This window comes from Corvus cornix, chromosome 20 (genome assembly GCF_000738735.6).
Source record: "Corvus cornix cornix isolate S_Up_H32 chromosome 20, ASM73873v5, whole genome shotgun sequence".
Taxonomy (NCBI): Eukaryota; Metazoa; Chordata; class Aves; order Passeriformes; family Corvidae; genus Corvus; species Corvus cornix.
The window spans coordinates 6082242-6100237 of NC_046349.1; the positions used below are offsets into that span (position 1 = coordinate 6082242).

Sequence of the window (17996 nt, forward strand, 5' to 3'; positions counted from 1 at the left end):
CCCTGTGAGCATCACCCAGAGGTTTGCAGGCACAGGTGTGTAGCGACCTGCACATCTGAACTTGTGTTTTATGACACTTGGCTTTGTCATGCCCCATCTCCAGCAATCTGGAAGCCGGGAGGTAATTTCCCACCCTTGGATCTGTTGCCAGTGCCAGGGAATAAAGCCAGTCCAGTTAGACGGGGTTGTAGGGGCAGGTTCTGGAGAGGATGGGGGAGAGGGCAGTGCAGGCCCAGGGAGCCAGCATGTGTCTCAGGGCTGTGTGAGGGCTCTCAGTCTGAACCACTGGCACTGGTGAGGATGGAAACAGGAAGGTTTGGAAGAGCTGGTTCAAGTGGGGAAACTGAGGCACACTTCACCCAGGAGCACTGAGAGGGAGCAGGGCCAAACTGGTACCCAGCTGCATAAATACAGCGCAAGGAGCGGTTTTCTAGGGACTGGGAGATGACAATGAATTACTTGGTGGTGTGATATTCTGCTCCTCAGGGTGTGCAGGAAGGTGATGAGAGGGGTGAGGCTGGGAAGTGCTTTGCTCTGCCCTGGCTCCTCCCTGTTCTCTTCCCCCCTCAGGCAACGGCCCCCAGTAACAACATCTCCCCCCAGCCGAGGTCTTCCCAAGTCCCTAAATTGGCCTCACGGACACCCAGAGGGACAGGCTCTTGCTTAGCCTCTGCTTTGGAGCTGTAAACTCAAGGGAAAACTGAGCTTTGAAGAGCTGGCCCCCTCACGCAGCACCACCCTGCCCTCTGCTCCACAGCCTGCCCTCGCTGCCCGAGAAGCTTCTTTGGGGACTCCTTGAACTGGAAGGGGGCACTGTGGGTGTGCACAAGGCAAGGAGCAGGTTGACCAGGCAGCAGCTGTTCTCCCTGGATCGCTGTCCAGAAGGCCCCATCTAGTGGTATATTTTGTGATGAATTAATGCTGCGCCGTGGGGAGTAAAACATGACAGGTCACTGCATCTCTCCTGGTCCTGCAGGTACACGGTGCCTCTGTAGGGTCTATTTATTTAGCTGGGTTTTGGCTTGCTAAACTGAGCAAAGCTTGAAGGGCACGAGGTTTCCCAGCCCCCTTAGGGTGTGCCCTGACCTTGCGTGACCTTGAGATCGTCCCCAGCTCCTCAACAGAGCCTTCGTGACTGCCAAAGGGCTCAGCGTGGGGCTGCCCCATGGGATGCTGTGCACTGGCAGAGCCCTGGCAGAAGGTGCCAGCTGAGCAGGATTGTGGGTGCTTACAGTTTGGAAATACAGAAGAGCTAGAAGTCATCTCAGAGCTGATGCAAAGGATACAGAGATGAGAGAACGGGAGGATGGAGTCGGTCACGGGACTTTGCAGGCACAGAAGAACCCTCCCTGTTTTAGAAGGAGAGGGTGGAAAACAGGCTCTAGAAACGGCTCCATTGATTTTTTTTTCCCCAGTGGCCTGATTCATTGTCTGCCAATGTAAAGCTTAACTCAGATTCGATTTGGCTTCTGTAAGGCAAGAAAGAAATGTCATTGATCCAGGGTGCCCTTCTGCATCCTGCTTCAGTCGAACTAGTCCTGAAACTAAAGGGACAAGGACTTCTAAAGTGCTGGGAGTGGGGGAAGCCACTGGAAGACACCCAGGCTGGGTCTGCTGAGGTAGGAAGTAGAGAGTTGGGATCTGATTAAAGTCCTGGGAGCACTGCAAGTCCACTGGTGCTTTCTCAAAACATTTTAGACATATTCTGTAGATTGACTGGGGACAAATCCTAGAGCATCCACACACAGAAAAAGTCCCCTAGGCTTGTTGGGGCAGGTACAGCAGCAGCTGGGAGCAATAAGGCTGCGCTCAGCACTGTTTGTACCAGGGCATCTCTACTCATCAATCAAGCTGAAGGTGCTGTGCAAGCATTCCCAGAGAAGATGCAGTTTTCCAATAAATCCTGAGGTTCCAGGCAGGCAGCAAGAAGTCACTATGTTACCAGAGTGATGTGGATGAGCTGAACTGATGGAAACAGTAAGTTTGGGCCTCTCTTAGGGCCCATCATTCACCCGCAGGGGTTGGTCTGTGCTGTGCAAATGTCAGCAGCAATGTTCCAGAACATTTGCTGCAAACCTCACAATTACAGTCAAGAACCAAAATATCTGCCCTTCCTCTGCTGCAGGCAGCACTAGATGTGCTTAAACACCAGCAAAACCAGGGGTTCAGGCAGAACACAAAACCACTGAGTTACTGTCCTTTTTCCCTTTGCCTGCCTCCCTCACTAGCAGTTACTCCAGTCCTCCACAGGACACTACGGAATCGTGCCCTTGGAACCTGCTCTCAGGCTTTTCCCTCCCACTCAGCATTCTGGCAACCTGAATTCACTTCTCAGCCCTCAGTTTCAGGGTATATCTTGGGCTAGTTCAACTTCCACGATTTCCCCAATTCCTCCTCTCTCCCTGGACACAGCAGGTGTGTGGCACGTTGTCCTGCTCCACAGCTGAAAATGTGCCCTTCCAACGCTGTCAACCCGTACTGGGGTTATGTAACACCAGTCCAGACACTTCCCGGGGTTCTGCACACTTTATTAAAGAGCAGCCCAGCAGAAACTGCCCCAAGGTGACCTTGAGCCACGCTGCCACTCCACATTGCTAGAGAAGGGCCTTGCTGTGCCCCTTCATAAGGCTCCAGATGCAGAGAGGAGTGGGGACAACCAATACCAGGCTTAAATAACCATTTTTGTGCATGTGGAAGAGCTGTGCCTCAGCTTCACACACGTGAACTCTGGATCAATGCTTGCCAAGAGGCAGGGAAATGGTTAAAAGGGGAGAAACCCTCTGTCTAGCAACAATTCCCATGGTTTTAAAGAGGGCACAGAATAAAACATGAACAAAAATAGGAGCAGATACCCTCTGCTGAAGCAGAAACATCCTTCAAAAACAGCACCAGCAAAGATAACTGGTACTAAATATTTATGTTTAAAAGCAAAGTACATATGACACCAGATTTTCTGTAGGGAGAAAGAAGAGAAAGTGAAGAAAACCCAGAGTGTATGTGGGTATTGCAGGATAGTGCTGAAGGAGGGAGGTGACAGGAGAAAATGTAGAAAACAGCTACATTTAATTTGAGTAAGAGCAAATACTGAATGCTAAATACATGCATGAAACTTAAGAGCAAAGTTAGTTTTAGTTGTATTCTTATGTTTTTTGATTTGGACTTTAAATCTCAGCTTCCTGGACTTACAGTGTAAGTATTATGGATGGGTAGAATAAAATCTCCAGTGGTTATCATCTAGAATGTCTGAGCCTTCTTCAGCACAGAATACGAGGCCAACTGTCCACATCTGCCATCATCTATTTTTACACAACTGCTTGTGACTCCTTGGCTTGCTGACCACTCATTTTTCAGCGTGTAAGTAAAAATTACAGTACTTTACTCAGATATGGTTGTTGACCATGTACAGCTGACACTGAAACCAAAGTTTTGTTAGTTTTTTTTTGTTTTGGTGGGTTTTGTTCAACAAAAAGGTCTTGAGAGAAGAGAGTATAAGTCAAATTATTCAGACTTTAAATTGCTGGGTTTTGACAAACATTTATTAATGCAAGTCTCAGCAACAAATTTTTTATTGCAGTATTTTCAACCAGCAGGAATGCCATAGCTCTACAGCACGAAGCCAGGATGATACACACTTCTTGTTCACCCCCTTTCCACACCACTTTGTGTATCAGATGTGCTCAGAAACATCCTGTATAGATGGTTCCACCCTCTCCACTTCTGTGAGACCACACAGCCCAAAATACCTGGTAGCCTGCTTCACTCCCCCCTAAATTATTCCATCTGTAAAGCACAAATAACAAAATATATTTTTACTTCTAAGAGCTTCACTTATCTGCAGAAAAATAGAACTGCTTAAGAGTGAGCGAGTTAGATTAAGGAAGGGTCCAAGCCCACACCCGCACGTTCTGGACCTCCCAAAAAATTTGTAAGGAAGAAGCATTCACAATTTGATCCAACTAAAAAAGGAGCCAGCTAGTGTTCAAGGAAAGGAGATTCATCCTATCCAAAATGCTGAATGCCTTCTCATCGTTCTCTCAGGAGCAGGATGAAGAGGATAGAGCTGTAGCTGTGAAACTTTTCTCTAAGTACTGAGATACATTAACCTTCCAAACACTTCAAACTATCAGAAAAAAATGAAAAGTTTTTTGGTTTTGTTTTTTTCCAAAACATAGTGAAAACAGCATACAGAGCTTCTATATCCACAGCACAAACCAAAAACCAAACAGAGCTCATTTGATCTAGAGTGCTTTTGTTAAGGTATTCAGAGACTTTAGTGCATTCTTTTTAGAACTAAGCTCAAAAACTATATTTAATTTTTCATTTTATTAGAAAACTAAACTGTATGAGGCAAAGAAACATTTAATCAAACACACAACAGTGAAAACATGGCACTGACAAGGCAATTAGCCCAACCATTGTAACAAACTCTGCTTCAGGATTCTCTATTGCTTACAGTCAAGTATACATCATCTCTGCCATGTGAGACATTTTCTTGGGAATATATAAGTAGTATTCCATGTATCCCGAAAGATCTTCAATAGTCACGTCATCCACGAAGGCTCGAGCTTGCTCAGAACAAGACCTCGGGGAGCTTGACGAGGCTGTCCCACAGGGGGATCTGTTTTGGAGGGAGTGGGCATGGACTCCCAGGACCGCCTTCTCGCACTCGGACAGGACGCTCCGCAGGCCGGAGAAGGAATACACCTCCATGGTGCGCCACTGCTTGCACTGGCATTTCTTGTCCGTACAAGGGCACTGCCTGCCGTTGCTAAGCATGGATAAGGACTGGAAATCTGAGGTTTGCTTAGAACGCAAGCTGTTCTCAAAGGATGAGGAGAGAGCAGGGCAATTCTCCCCTGGCTTCCGCAAAGGCTCTTCGGCGGTGAAAGCCTCCAACGGTTCAGTTCTGTCGTTACTGGCCTCAAGGTGAGAATCCTGCCCGTCCTTCGTACCATGTTCTGCTGGGACAAAAACATCGGAGCTGATGACACCCTTCGAAGTGTCTGCCTGGGTTTTGTGTTTCAGCTGGTTGTTGGCTTTCATGTTGCAATATGTGAACTTGGGAGGGTGCAGGACCGGAGACTTGGAGCGCCGGCGCCGCGGGACCCTTGCCGATCCTCGGGAAGGCTTTCTCACACACCTGCAGGGTTCAACAGGCGAGCAACTGGGTAACTCCAGAATCTACACTACAGCTCAGGAAGCTCTAAAACGTGACTAGAAACATTTTACAAGATTATTTTTCTGCTTGCAAATACCAGATGACTGGTCACTTACAATCTCTGACAGGAACCGTGGAAGATTCTGAAGAAATTTTGGGTTCCCCCAAAGAAAAGATACATACAAGGAACCCTTATTCAAGGTGCTTCCCCCCAAATCTTCTGCCTTAAGCAAATGATACTCTGTCATCCCAAACTGAACTGTAGTGCAGAACCTGGATCAGTTGGAGCTGCTGGCAGAGTCACACTGCATATCCAGGTACTTCAAAAGAAATTAAAGAACCCAAGAGCGAGGTGAGAGTGGGTTGCAAAGGTTTAAGACTTGCAGAAAAGTACTACTAATAAAATCAATGGAAAAGAAAGTTTTGGGAACCCTAAGAGAAGATGCAATATTGTTTTTAAACACTTTGATGAAATCCCCTTAAAAACAACATACCAGTCATGGAAACATTTTGTGATAGAAAGGAAAGATATCTTTAAGCAACTAATCAACAACTCGCATTGAAAGCAGCCTGCAACTGTTCAATGTCTCATGTTTTACCCATGCCACGCTTCCTTGGAGCTGACAGTCTGCTGCTTGGCTCCATCTACGGCTGCTCTTGTCGTTGTTCTGAGAATCGTCCCGTCGCCCACGGACAGAGCCGCAATACATCTGGGTAAAAAGGGAAATGCCACATCACAGAAATGCCTGAACATATGGCTCCAGAGGCCCACATTCAGCCTGTGTGCTTTGCATGCTCAGCTAAGCCAGTCAAATTTGCTGCATTGACTCCCTCTGTAGTCAGTGGGTAGAAACAGGGCCTTGCAGAGATTTAGCTGACCCCTCTTACTATACTGGCCTCATCAAGTGGCTAAAGATAGGTGAGATGAAATGAAAGGCAGCCAAAATGCCCAGAGGTTGATGTCATGCCCTATTTGTACTAAAATGACACATTAAAGGAATGTAAATTCAGGTTCCAAACATTCTTGTCAGACAATAGTCATTAAAGATAGTTTCCTACTCCTCTGAAATACAGTCAGGCACCCAGAGCAGCAGGCTGAGGGGGAGTCAGTGGAGAAGTGAATGAGATACAGACAAGGACAGATTGCTGATTGATTTATTTAGTTTTTACTGAATTTTTGAGATAAGCATAGAATGAAAAAAGCATCTGACCTTGGAGGTACCGATGACAAACATAAATGCCTCAGCACATAAATCTGTACACATAAATGTATATTTACAATGGCTGCAGGTATGATTTGGAACATGGGATCAGAAATGGTAAGAAATGAGGCGAAATTCTAGTAAAGAGCTCAAACACTCTGCCCAAAGTTGATCTTAAGGGATTAGTCACAAGACTTGAGCTGTTCACAATACACGCCTGCAAAACAAGATCTTTTTATGCCTAAAATGTCATCAGAAATCAACCAGAAGCCCACACAGTCTGCCAGTGGTACTACATCAAAAGTGTTATGATTAATAACCACAGTTCCTTGATAGAGAACAGCTATTTTTTTCCACATTGCTAAGAAGACCTCCTGAAGTAGAGGGAACAAGTAGCAAAGCAAAATATATTTCCACATGCAGAGGAAGTCCTGAATTCACAGTGTTGATGGCTGTGGGGCTGAATTCACAAGGTTAACACTGTCAACACAAAGCTTCCTCTTGTGTCTGTGAATTCCCAAAAGACTTCAAGTGAACTGTCTCACAGAGTGCTAGACTGCATAATTTTTATTATCAGCACACCCAGTGTCTTACTGAGTAAGTTTTTAGTGTACGAATGTCTGCAGACATTTTATTCCACAAAATCCCCTGAAATCAGAAATGCTCTGAGTTCATATTTAGCCTGACCCTTCCCAGTGAGGCTGGACTCCCCAGCAGACTCCAAGGTGTTGGTGCTGTACTCCAGATGCTTTCCAAGCAAAATTTTGTGCACTAAATAAGGCTTATAATGTGGCTGCAGACATCACTGTTTACAGGAACAGACAAACAAATTCTGCCTCACACCAGGTGACTACAGCTACAACAGTTAAAAGGGGGTTCACTGCTTTGGGTGAGTCTTTTCATGTTTCCATGCAGTCACTGTGTGATTTCAGTTGGATATTAGTCAAAATTAGTCTGTAATAATGTACTGCTTTGCATATTAGACAGTTATAATGACTGCATTTCATCTGAAGGGATGCAGTTCAGAGAGAGCAAAGAACCTTTCACTGAATGACTTCTTCTTTTTGAAACTAAAATAATAGGAAACAAATACAAATACGTAATAAAACCCTGAAAAATTACATTGCCTTTTTTGTTGCTCACTTACCCTGCTGCATCCACTCTCAGCTTTTTGAATGCTGTTTGTAGACTCTCTTCCTCTTCATCTTTAGTTTCCAAGTCCATTGATGTGCTCTCAGTGGGTAACCAACCGTGCCATATAGAATAAACTGAAACACAGAAATTGGGATTTGATGCTGAGGTGTGAACACAGATGGTCTGTACAAAACCAACTGACACCGTGATGGCTGCTCGTTCTTCAGTGGGCAGTATCACTGCCTTCTGATCAGACCTGCCCTGGGCTTTTCACTGTGAACTCCAAAGCCTGAGTTTTTCAGAACAAGCCCAGCCTGTGTCAAAAAGTGTCTTTTTATCAATGGGTGAACAGATGATACAGAACCTGGCAACCTGTGTAACTTCGAGCTGTGAGCACGGCACCTGAAGCAGAGCTTCAGGAAGGTACAGAGTCACAGGATGGTTTAGGTTGGCAGGGATCTCTGGAGGTCCAGTTCCCTTGCTCAAGCAGGGCCACCCCAAGCTGTTTTTCCAGGACCATGTCCAGGTAGCCTTTGAATAACCCCAAGGAGGAAGACTCCAGAGCCTTCCTGGACAGCGTGTGCTCAACCACCCTCAGAGAAACGCGTTTCCCTACGCTCAGACAGGGTTTCAGTGTGTGCCCATGGCCTCTGGTCCGCTCCCCCGGCACCAGTGAGCAAAGCCTGACTTTCCCCTCTGTGCCCACCCTTCAGGCATTTCACACCTTGCTGAGATCCCTCCCGAGCCTTTTCTCACCGGCAGCAGAGCGGGGGCGGCCGGGCACTGTCCGGCGTGACAGCCCCGCCGCCCCAGCACAGGGCACGGGCGAGGGGCCGGGCCCAGCGCCAGGCCTGAGCCAGACCCGAGCCAGACCCCCGCTGTCCGTGCCCGCCGGAGGCTCCGCAGCCGCGGCAGCCCAGCGCCGGCCCCGCTCCGCCACCTGCCCCGGGGCCTGCCCTCGCCGCCCCGCCGGGAAGAGCCGGGAAGAGCCGAGGCGGCCCCTCCGCTCCCCCCCCCGACCCCGCAGCCGCCCCTGAGGTGTCCCCCGGCCGCGCAGAGCCGGCCCGCGGGGGCGCGGAGGGCGCGGGGGTCCCGGGGCCGTCACTCACCCACCGCCGCCTGCCCGGGGCGCGCAGCACAACAGGACGTGACGTCACCGCCCCGCGGGGGCGCGCCCCGACCCCGCCCGCCCCGCCGGGTGCGCGTGCGCGAGCGGCGGCGGTTCCGGGGGGGCGGCGGGAGGCGGCGGGCTCGGCCCGCGGAGCGCGGTGAGTGCGGGGCCCGTCCCCGTCCCCGTCCCCGTGTCTATCCCCGTCCTTATCCCGTTGCCCTGCGCGGATCGCCCCTCGCTCCCCCAGCGGCCGGGGCCGGTGGGCGCCGTCGTGTCCCTGCGGCGAGACTTTCCCGCGCGGTTCCCGGCGCCGGTCCCCCAGTGAGGGCGGAGGGCGCTGGGCGAGCCCCGCCGGGGCGCGGGCGGTGCTGAGTCACGGCCGAGCCGCGGAGCTGGGCCGCGGGGTAGCGGCGGGGGCTGCTGGGGCTTCCCGTCGTGCGGGCGGGAAGGGCTGGGGAGGGAACTCCGAGCGGTTAAAAATACGGAATTAAAAAATGCAAAATTATAAAAATTGAAAATAGAAAAGTTCTTGTCCCGCGGCCCGTGTGCTGCCCCCTGGGGCCGTGGCCCGGAACGCCCGGGAGCTTGTGGCCATCCCTTTACGTGCCCGTCCTTAGCCCGCCGTGGATGGAGGTGCCCGTGCCTTGTCCCGTCGTCACCGCGGGAGCCGTGCTGGATGACCGGCACTGCGCTCGCTTGGGTTTGTAGTGCGGTGTTGCTGGAAAATAGCTGAAAATAAAACGGAACAGGGAAGATGGGTATTTTCCTGGGAGGTAAAGAACGCAAGTTTCAATGTATTTTTTGACACGGTAAACTTTGGCTGGGTTTCACAGTAATTTTTTTTTTTTTTTTTTTTGTGCTAGTTGGCTGGTGCGTCTAAAATGCTTGAGCTTATTTATCACCCAGTGAGTAGGCTTTTATCTAAATAAATTCTGCATTGTTTTGAGGTTTGCAATGTTGGTGATGAAGGACACCATGATAAAATATTTAGTCTAAAAACTGTTACTCTGTTTTGAGTAATGTACAGTGATTTATAAACTTTTTACCCTCATCTTCCTGCTGAGGTTATGTAATACAGGAGTTTGCTATTTAAAAAAAAAATTACGTAGCCTGATTTTTTTTTCAGTTTAAAGAATCATCTAGGGATGACTGAGGGGCCAAGGAATAAAAATGAAGTGAAGTAGGGACCATCTGTTTCACCACAGCAGTAGTATTTGGCTAAGAGAAAATATGAAATAGCAACTTGCTCAGATGAGCATCATGTTGTCAGTGTTTTAAGCTTCTTTCTCTCCTGTTTACTCCCTGTCTGACTCATTGGACAACATGTGCCTTGAAATTGTTATGATACATTATCCTTCTGTGTGTGTCATAATTGCTGTCTGCAATCCAGGGCATCCAGGTGAAGTCACAGCACAGTGAGCAGCCAGAACAACAGTGGGGAGAGCTGCCACCTCCAACTGGAATGGGGGGGGTGAGGGAACAAAAATTACCCCCGTCCCTCTGCATAAGTAACTGAGCTGCAGAGCTGCAGATAAAAAGGTCTCGGTGAAGAGAGAGTTATTTTCCTTGCTACAAAAAAAGTTTGTTCAGGGCTTTGCACTTCCCTTTGCTGAAGTTCATGAGGTTCCTGTCAAGGTCCCACTTTGGTGACATCAGCAGATGTGGGGAGGGTACCCTGCCACATCATCCAGGTTATTTATGAAGATGTTAAACAGGACTGGAAAGTCTAGACCCTGGCATAAACAGCTAGTGCCTGACCTCCAACAAGCCCAAAGAGCATCAAACTTAGAAAGATTTTAGATCCTTTGTAGCTAAATTAAATGATGGCCAGGGTTGATTAAAAAAAAAAAATACATCAGCTACTTTTTATAATTTTTTTTATTTATTTAAAGCAAGGCTTTCTGATTGCTTTTTGTATTTGTTTGCCTTTGTACTTGTTCACGAGCTGATACTGGAAAATTTTAACAGCTATTGGCAACCAAAATACCATGTTCTGATAGGACTGTATAACTCTTGCTGGAACCTAGACATAAGGTCAAAAAGTTTTGTTTGGCTTAAAACTTTATCTTGTTTTAAGAAAAATCTCTTGGTTTGGGTTTTTTTAAAGTGTATGTGTAACACTGAGCCCCAGATTTGGAAATAAGAGTTGTAGAAGGTTGGCTGTTTCTAATGGTGTTGTTCCTTCTCACTTTCACCTCCTCTACAATTATTCTGGTAGCGCTGTAAGACAAGTGGAAGAGCCTGGCTGTACTGTAATGTATGTGCAAGATGCTGTTGACACCAGATTTGACTTTGAATTGTTAATTCACCTACAGTTGTACAAGAGACTGTTTGTTTCATTCTTGGGTATCATAAAGCTTGTTCTGAATCAGCTTTCAAAAATGTTCTACTAGAATGACCTCAGCTTTGTGTGCTCATTGTGCTATTTTGAGTTTATTTTCATGTATTACAGCGCTGCTGGGCAACTAATGTTTTTAACAAGGATTTGGCCCTTATTTTCATATGTCTTTTTTCTGCTTGTAGCAGTACATGGTAATTCCATCACCTTCTGGCCATCCCAATGATGAAATCAGAAGCTAAGGATGGAGAAGAGGAAAGCCTGCAGACAGCCTTCAAAAAGCTGAGAGTTGACACAGCTGGGTAGGTAGCGCCACAGGGAGGCACAGACTTAACATCTTACAGATGGACTCAAAGGCAACACCCTTGCTGTGAAATTTGAGGGAATGAGGTAATTGTGGAAGGTTAGGCACAGAAAGCCTTCATTGTAGTGGAACAGACTGAAATAAATTCACTACCTGCAGACTGTACTTCTCAAGGAATTGTAATTTGATTGCTGTCAGCTTGCAACAGGCTTGAAGGAAACCTCACCATCATCAGCAGCTGACAATGTGCTTGAAATGAATTTTGGCATGAATCTGTCTGCCAGAGGTTACCAGTACTAAAGTCCATAGGACTAGAACTCTGCTGTTGAAGTTAGCGTATTGCCATGGCTCTGAAGGCCTGTCATGAGAATAAAATCACATCTTTTCCCAGGAGAGAAACTTTCTTTCCATGTCAGTAAGGGAGAGCATTTGATTCAGTGCATGATTCCCACACAAGCTATTTTCATTGCTGTCACAAAATTGCTATTTATAACCAAAATCTCTAAATGGGAAAGAATACTTTTTGTGTTGTCTTGGTTTGTGGACATTTGACACAAGACACTTAACTTCATTGTCCCAGGTGGCAGAACACAAGCACCATGTGTCTTCTGTTGGTAATGATAATTTTTACCTGAATTTAAGTAAAGAAAGGCTTCCATATAATGTTTTTTTCTGCTGACAAATGTGCACCATTGCATATTACCTGTATAATCTTGTCTTCCAGTAAGCTGTTGTCAGTGATGCAATTACACTGTCACTGAAATGAAAGAGTAGGTAAAGCAGCATGTAAAGATCAAGGTGGTAACTAGAATTACCACAGAGCTGAGATTGTGAGTAGATGGGCTTCTAAAACTATCTTTTTGTTTAAGTAGTTAAACTCATTAGTAATTAATTACCTTTCATTTCTTCAGTATCTCTAGTACCATCCTCCAGCTGGGCATATTTGATCACTTTGGAGTTTTTACTGGTAGCCTTTGATCTTGTGTTCTGTGTTCATTGTTCTTTAAATGGAAATTAGTTTGATTAATAGTTTGGATTCCCTTAACCCTACCCTAGATCAGTGTGTGGGGACTTACTTTTGCTTTTCAGGGAATCTATCCTGTTTACAAACTAATTTAGCATAGGATTTGGGAAATAATTTTATTGGGAATTCCAATGTAATATGTGAAGTCACAACTTGAAAAAATTGTTCTCGGGCTTACTCTAAGTCCTTCAAAATGAGAGTCTGGAATGAATTTATAGCACCAGAAAATTTAGTAAATCTGCTAATGTCCCTGTCTTGAATAGAAGCTGAAGGTCTGACAGAACTCTGTGGCCCAAATGATTCAACTTGCAGGAGTATGAAGAGTTTTAGCTTATGTTGACAGACTGTTAGACAGAGGCTTAAGTGTTCTTCAGCTAAACAAAGTCTATTTATGTCCAAAGAACATTTATTTTTAGGAAAGAATGGCTTATTTGTCTCTGGAAAAGGAGACGTGTTTCTTCAGTGATGGTGTTTCTGCCCTCCCCTCTCCTGGGAAGCTGAAATTTGGCCATTGTGTGTGTTTGTCATTGACACGTGGGGTTGGATCTGCAGTGGAGCTGTGAATGGCAGCGCTCGGTGAAAGGGTCTTTTATACAAACCTTGGAGATAGGAGTGTGTCAACACTTGTGCTTCTGATCTGGGTCTTTGTGGGCAGGTCTTCCAAGACATATTCTAAATGATTTGGAGCAATATTTTCTGGGAAAGAAGATGCAATGAGGATATTTTTTCATAATCATAATGCTAACCAGTGTAGACTGTTAACTCTTCATTTTGTCTCTCACAGATCTACCGCTTCTCTCTCTGTGGGTGATGGGACAAGTCCCAGAACAATAGTTAGAACAGTGGCAGATGAAACCAAGCCTAAGAATGTGTGTGCTTCTAAGGAAACCTGGCATGGGTAAGAGAAGCTTGGGATTATCAGACTATTTCAAATGATACTGCACTGAAAAGGAATGTTAAGTAGACAGTTTCTAGTTCGTGCACCTCTAAACAAGGGACCTGAATTGTCTTTGCTAAAGAACTTTTTAAAATACTCACACCACCTTTTTCTCTTCATATATGACTGCTATTCTTCACAGTTACATGAAGTGAAAGGAAATGCTGGTCACCTCTAGGTTGCTAAACATCTATAGATGTTTCTCAATACAAATGTGAGCTGCTGGTTTTGAATCAGACAATCATGAATGCATCTCTTTCAGTCATTGTTTGACACTGCAGAAGCTGTCACTGTGCCTTGGGAACTAGATTAAAACAAAGAATTGGTTTCTGGAGTATCTCTGCAGAACTTCATGCTCATCTGAAACAAAACCACCCTTTGCCCTTGATTCATTAGTTTTGTGCTCTTTTCTTGTGTTTGTCCTTCTTGTGGAGATTATTTTGTCATGTCTCACATGCTTTACTCATTTTCTAACCTTTAAAGCCCACTCTCTGAGATGCATTTCTGTGGTGTCCCTTTTATATTTTATACAGCTGCTTGACTAGAACAAAGTCAAATTCCAAGATAGCAGAATACCCTGAGCAAATACTACGAATTTAAAGCTGGTGCATGCAATATAAATGCAGTAGAGATTTTGCCCAGTGTTACTTGTAACCCAGCAATAAGTCTTTTAGTGAATCTTCATTCTCTTGTCTCTTTCCCTGGCAGGTCTGTGAAGAAGCCTTTGAGAGGAGTTGTGAGAACCCAGCGTCGCAGGCGTTCCAAGTCTCCAATTCTTCATCCTCCAAAGTTTATCCATTGCAGCACAAAATCACATTCCACATGCAGCCAGCTGGTGCAGAAGAGCCAGGCTGATGCCCAGGAGGACAGCAGTGGGTTTGGGATGCCAGTCCCAAAGGAAGCTTGTGCACATGAACACTGCAGCGTCGCTCCGGACGTTTGCCAGAAGGGAGCTGCTGAGCCTTTGGGAGTTTCTGTTGCACAGTTGACATCAGAGAACACACAGGAGAACTCTCCAGCTGCAGCTTCTCCAGTATCCAGAGCAAGCCTAAAGACTACGGAGCTTTCTGACTTCCAGTCTATGTCCAAGCTGAACACGAGTAAGCCATGTGTGTGTGCAGATAAAGCCTGTCAGTGCAAACTGTGGCAAGATATGGAAGTGTACAAATTCTCTGGCTTGCAGAACACCCTCCCGCTGGCACCTGATAGAACGGTTTCTGAGGATCACTCACAGCCTTTGCCCTCAAGAACTCCCTCAAGTTCTCCACGCTCTTGCTCTGAGCAAGCCAGGGCCTTTGTGGATGATGTGACTATTGAAGATCTTTCGGGATACATGGAGTATTACTTGTATATTCCAAAGAAAATGTCTCACATGGCAGAAATGATGTACACCTGACAGCAATGAGCACTAAAACCAGAAGGGTAGCTGGTTTAAATCTGCCCTCAGGCACATCATGTGAATATGCAACCCACTCCCTACTCACTGTGCTTGCAATAAAAACACTTCTTTGCATCTCAGCTGATGTTGATTATTTAAGCTGGACAAACAGTTTAGTTTCAGCATTATAATTTAAGCTTGGAATAGATAATGTGGTAAATGTACCTAGAGCGTATCTGCCTGTGCTTAAGAGACAGAACACTTAATTCTGCTTTGTTTTCAAAATCCTCTTTTTACTTCATTGGAGAAGAATCCCTAGATTGCTTGGTGATTAGAGCTCTTCTTGTGAGACACTTGGTGTCATTCAGCTTCTTTGAAATCGCTTTGACCTCAGGTTGTAAGACTCAGGCTTGTGGTTTTGGATGCTTGCGCCTTTGATTTTATTTCGTAAAGGAGTGTGACCATCTCCTATCCTCCCCTTGGTACTATTACTGGAAAAGTGGAAAGCAAACCTTTTATGGAATTTCCAACAGGCCTTAGAGATTTGTCTGCAGCAGGAGAAACCTGCATTCTTTGGGGGAGTTGCTGCTGTGGTTAACCAAAGGAAAAGGGAGGCCATGGGCTCTGCTCACTGTACTTTTTATGGTGACCAAACCAGCATTTGCTTGTTTCAGTGGTTTTAATTCATACACTGCCAGTTTGGGGTTTTTTTTTAGCTTCTTTTTTAGCATGCTTTATAGGACCAGTATTACCCTTCCTTCAGGTATTAAGACCCACAGACTGGGGTGAACAGTTGTCAGTTGTAGGGAAATCATGAGCACTGTCTCTCCACTCCAGTCTTTCTAAACCATCATCACTTTAGCTGCCCTGTCCAGCTTTGCATTCTTCCTGGAATTTACTGCTTCAGAAGCAAGCAGCTCTCCATACAGAGTGTGCGTCACCACAGTGTCTCTTTTATGAGTGTCTAGCAAAGGAGCATCCCATCAAATAAGATAATTTGTCGCGGGAGAGAAAAGTTGTGTTTGGTTTGTCTTTACTATTTGCAGTACCTCAACTTTTCTGATGTGTAAGGTCTGGAGAAGTAATGGAGACAAACATTTTCCTGCAAAATCATTTGGTGTTACTCTTGGGGTGGGTTTTTTGTTTTTTTTTTTTTTGTAATTTCTGTGGCAGCACTTGGTGTCTTAGAACAAGTTGCCACGTAAGTTTACCTGTTTTGCCAGTTCTGAAGTGTCACCTACACCGTGCAGAATGTACCTGGGTCCCACATCTCTTTCCCTGCTCTTCAATAGCTGCATTTCTGCCACCTGTGTTCTGAATTCAAGACAATTTTTTGGTAACTGTTGTCTACAAAACTGGTTGCAAAGTGCAGGATGGCCTTATTTCTCTAATAATTATTCTTAAGTGCTCTCAAATGAAAATTCCAACCCCAGCACCGTTGTGGGGTTGAAAGTGCCTTCGAAGACTGCACTGCTTTTACCATTTCATTCATTAGTGACCACAGACCTGTACTGCAGGGTTTAGGAACGCACTGTCCACTGCTCAGAACTGTGTTAAAGTGGATTGAAATCCAGATGTGAAAATAGAGAGCAGAAAGATGTGAGCTGACTGGGAAGGGACATGAGCAGTGCCACTAGAGGTCAGCCCCAGGCCAGGGCTGGCTGCTGCAGCCAGCTCAGTCTTCAGGGGAGAATGGGAATTTTTCTGCCACAATGAAGAAACGAGCAGTTCTGTGTGGTGCCTTGGTGCACACAGACTGTCAGTGCTTTCTGAATTTTGTGTGGGTTTGTTGGCGGTCAGCAAGAGCTCTTTAAATGCCAAAATCTGCATAAGTTATTAATGTTTAAACAAAGTGTGCAATCAGTTCACAACTGTGCTGTGCAATTAGGAGAAGTTGCTAAGTAAATAATTACAATAGTCCTGAACTTGGCATCCTCTTGGGACAGTTACGACATCTTTGGGCTTGTAAGTGCTGGAACACTGTGGAATAGAAGATCGTGAATTGCTGCAACCGCTGCCTTAACGCTTTCTCTTCTATTAGTACAAGGTGTTTTAAGATGTTTTGGTCTTCCCAGAAACCACAGAGCAAAACCCTCTGGTTTTGCTTTGAGAAAATGTGAATTTATGGCCCTTAATCATGCAGCAAGAACCTTGAAAACTTGCCTAAGTAGTCTAAAAGCTTAGTTTAAAACAACAACGAAAAAATTTAACTTGAGCCTATTTCAAAATCTGACTTTTTTAAAAAGAAAGCTTTAGAGGGCTGGTTCTGCCAAGTGGCTCTTCTGAGTCACACTGGAGTCCGTTACCAAAGAGCCAATTCCTTCCTGTGGCGGAATAAAAGTGGAGCCCTTTGTAATTAACTTTGTAACTTGGTCCTTCTCACCTGTGCCTGCAGGTGTTCTGTGTTTATGTGCTGTCCATACACACAGCTTCTCTTGCAGTTATATATTGGGTGGTTCCTCTGTACCTTTTCTTCCTAGAAATGCCGGTGAGGAGGTTGTCCGAGTTGTAAAACTGTGTAACGCGAGTCTGAACCCACCGCTGTTTGTAGCAGCTTTGCCCCAGAGTTTGGGGGGGTTTTGGGATCTCCCCTGGAAGGGCTGATAACACCCCACAGCTCCTGCAGCTTCTCAGCATGGTGGTCAGTAAGGGAAGGTCATTTCTCCGTGGTCTTGCTGTGACAGTGTCTTTAGGAATGGGATGAGTGTGCTGCAAGAATAGAGGGCTTGGATTATCATTTCTCGTCCTCTGCCATCTGTATTTGGTGACATTATTACACACAAGGTGTCCTGTCCCTACTCTGTGTGTCTGCAGCTGTCTGTGGTCTTTTTCACACATCGACTAAATTCTGCTGCTGGCTGTTAAACAGAAGGAAATTTGGGAAGTTTGTTGTTGTTTGGGAGAGAGGGGTAAATGGCTACTGGTGAACTCCTTTCATTACCGTAAAGCAGCTCTGGAAAGTCACTTGGGAAGCAGCGGAGGGGCTGAGTGAGCTGTACGCTGCACTCGGGTGACGGCTGAGCTCTAACTCCTTGTTCTACCTCTGTCCAGTTACACACGGTGTGAGTGACCTGTCCCGGGCGCTCCGTCCCCGCATCCCGCGGGGCTCCGGCGGAGCGGGACAGCGGCTGCAGGCCCGGGGGGAGCGCAGCGGCCCCTTCCCAGGCTCTATTTTAAGCAGACATTTACTTTCCCAGCCTCTTCTCCGCCTGGATCCCTGCCCGGGGCGGGGGACGGCGGGGGGGTGGGATGTGTCTCTCTCTCCCCTCCTTCATAAAAGGGCCCCGAGGCGGGGGCCGGACTCCGGGGGGTTATTTTTGGGAGCAGCTCCTGGGATCCGATGGCCTTGTTAGGGCAGCGCTGACCTTTCTCCCGGCGGGGGAGGAGAGCGGGACGGGACGGGGCGGGCG

The 17996-nt window shown here is 46.4% G+C and overlaps 2 protein-coding genes across 6 annotated transcripts; one reads left to right on the plus strand and one right to left on the minus strand.

The window, feature by feature from the left end:
- Window positions 1-3518: 3518 nt before the first annotated feature.
- Window positions 3519-8669, minus strand: LOC104687745 (oxidative stress-responsive serine-rich protein 1-like). Of its 2 annotated transcripts, none has more exons than XM_039563631.1 (4): window positions 8604-8669; window positions 7508-7628; window positions 5758-5868; window positions 3519-5140 (listed from the first exon to the last, which is right to left on the minus strand). In XM_039563631.1, the coding sequence occupies exons 2-4, from the start codon at window positions 7582-7584 to the stop codon at window positions 4456-4458; spliced, it is 873 nt and encodes a 290-aa protein (XP_039419565.1). In that variant the 5' UTR covers window positions 7585-7628; window positions 8604-8669; the 3' UTR covers window positions 3519-4455. The 2 variants fall into 2 exon arrangements, with proteins under 2 accessions (XP_039419565.1, XP_039419566.1); XM_039563632.1 differs by lacking the exon at window positions 8604-8669 and adding an exon at window positions 8251-8358.
- A 37-nt stretch (window positions 8670-8706) lies between these two features.
- Window positions 8707-14726, plus strand: LOC104687744 (oxidative stress-responsive serine-rich protein 1). 4 transcript variants are annotated; one of them, XM_039563685.1, is made up of 4 exons: window positions 8707-8762; window positions 11129-11245; window positions 13056-13169; window positions 13917-14726. In XM_039563685.1, the coding sequence occupies exons 2-4, from the start codon at window positions 11166-11168 to the stop codon at window positions 14602-14604; spliced, it is 882 nt and encodes a 293-aa protein (XP_039419619.1). In that variant the 5' UTR covers window positions 8707-8762; window positions 11129-11165; the 3' UTR covers window positions 14605-14726. The 4 variants fall into 4 exon arrangements, with proteins under 4 accessions (XP_039419619.1, XP_039419620.1, XP_010395299.3 ...); XM_039563686.1 differs by having other exon boundaries at window positions 8725-8762; window positions 11132-11245; XM_010396997.4 differs by lacking the exon at window positions 8707-8762 and adding an exon at window positions 9089-9378.
- The last annotated feature ends 3270 nt before the right edge of the window (window positions 14727-17996 follow it).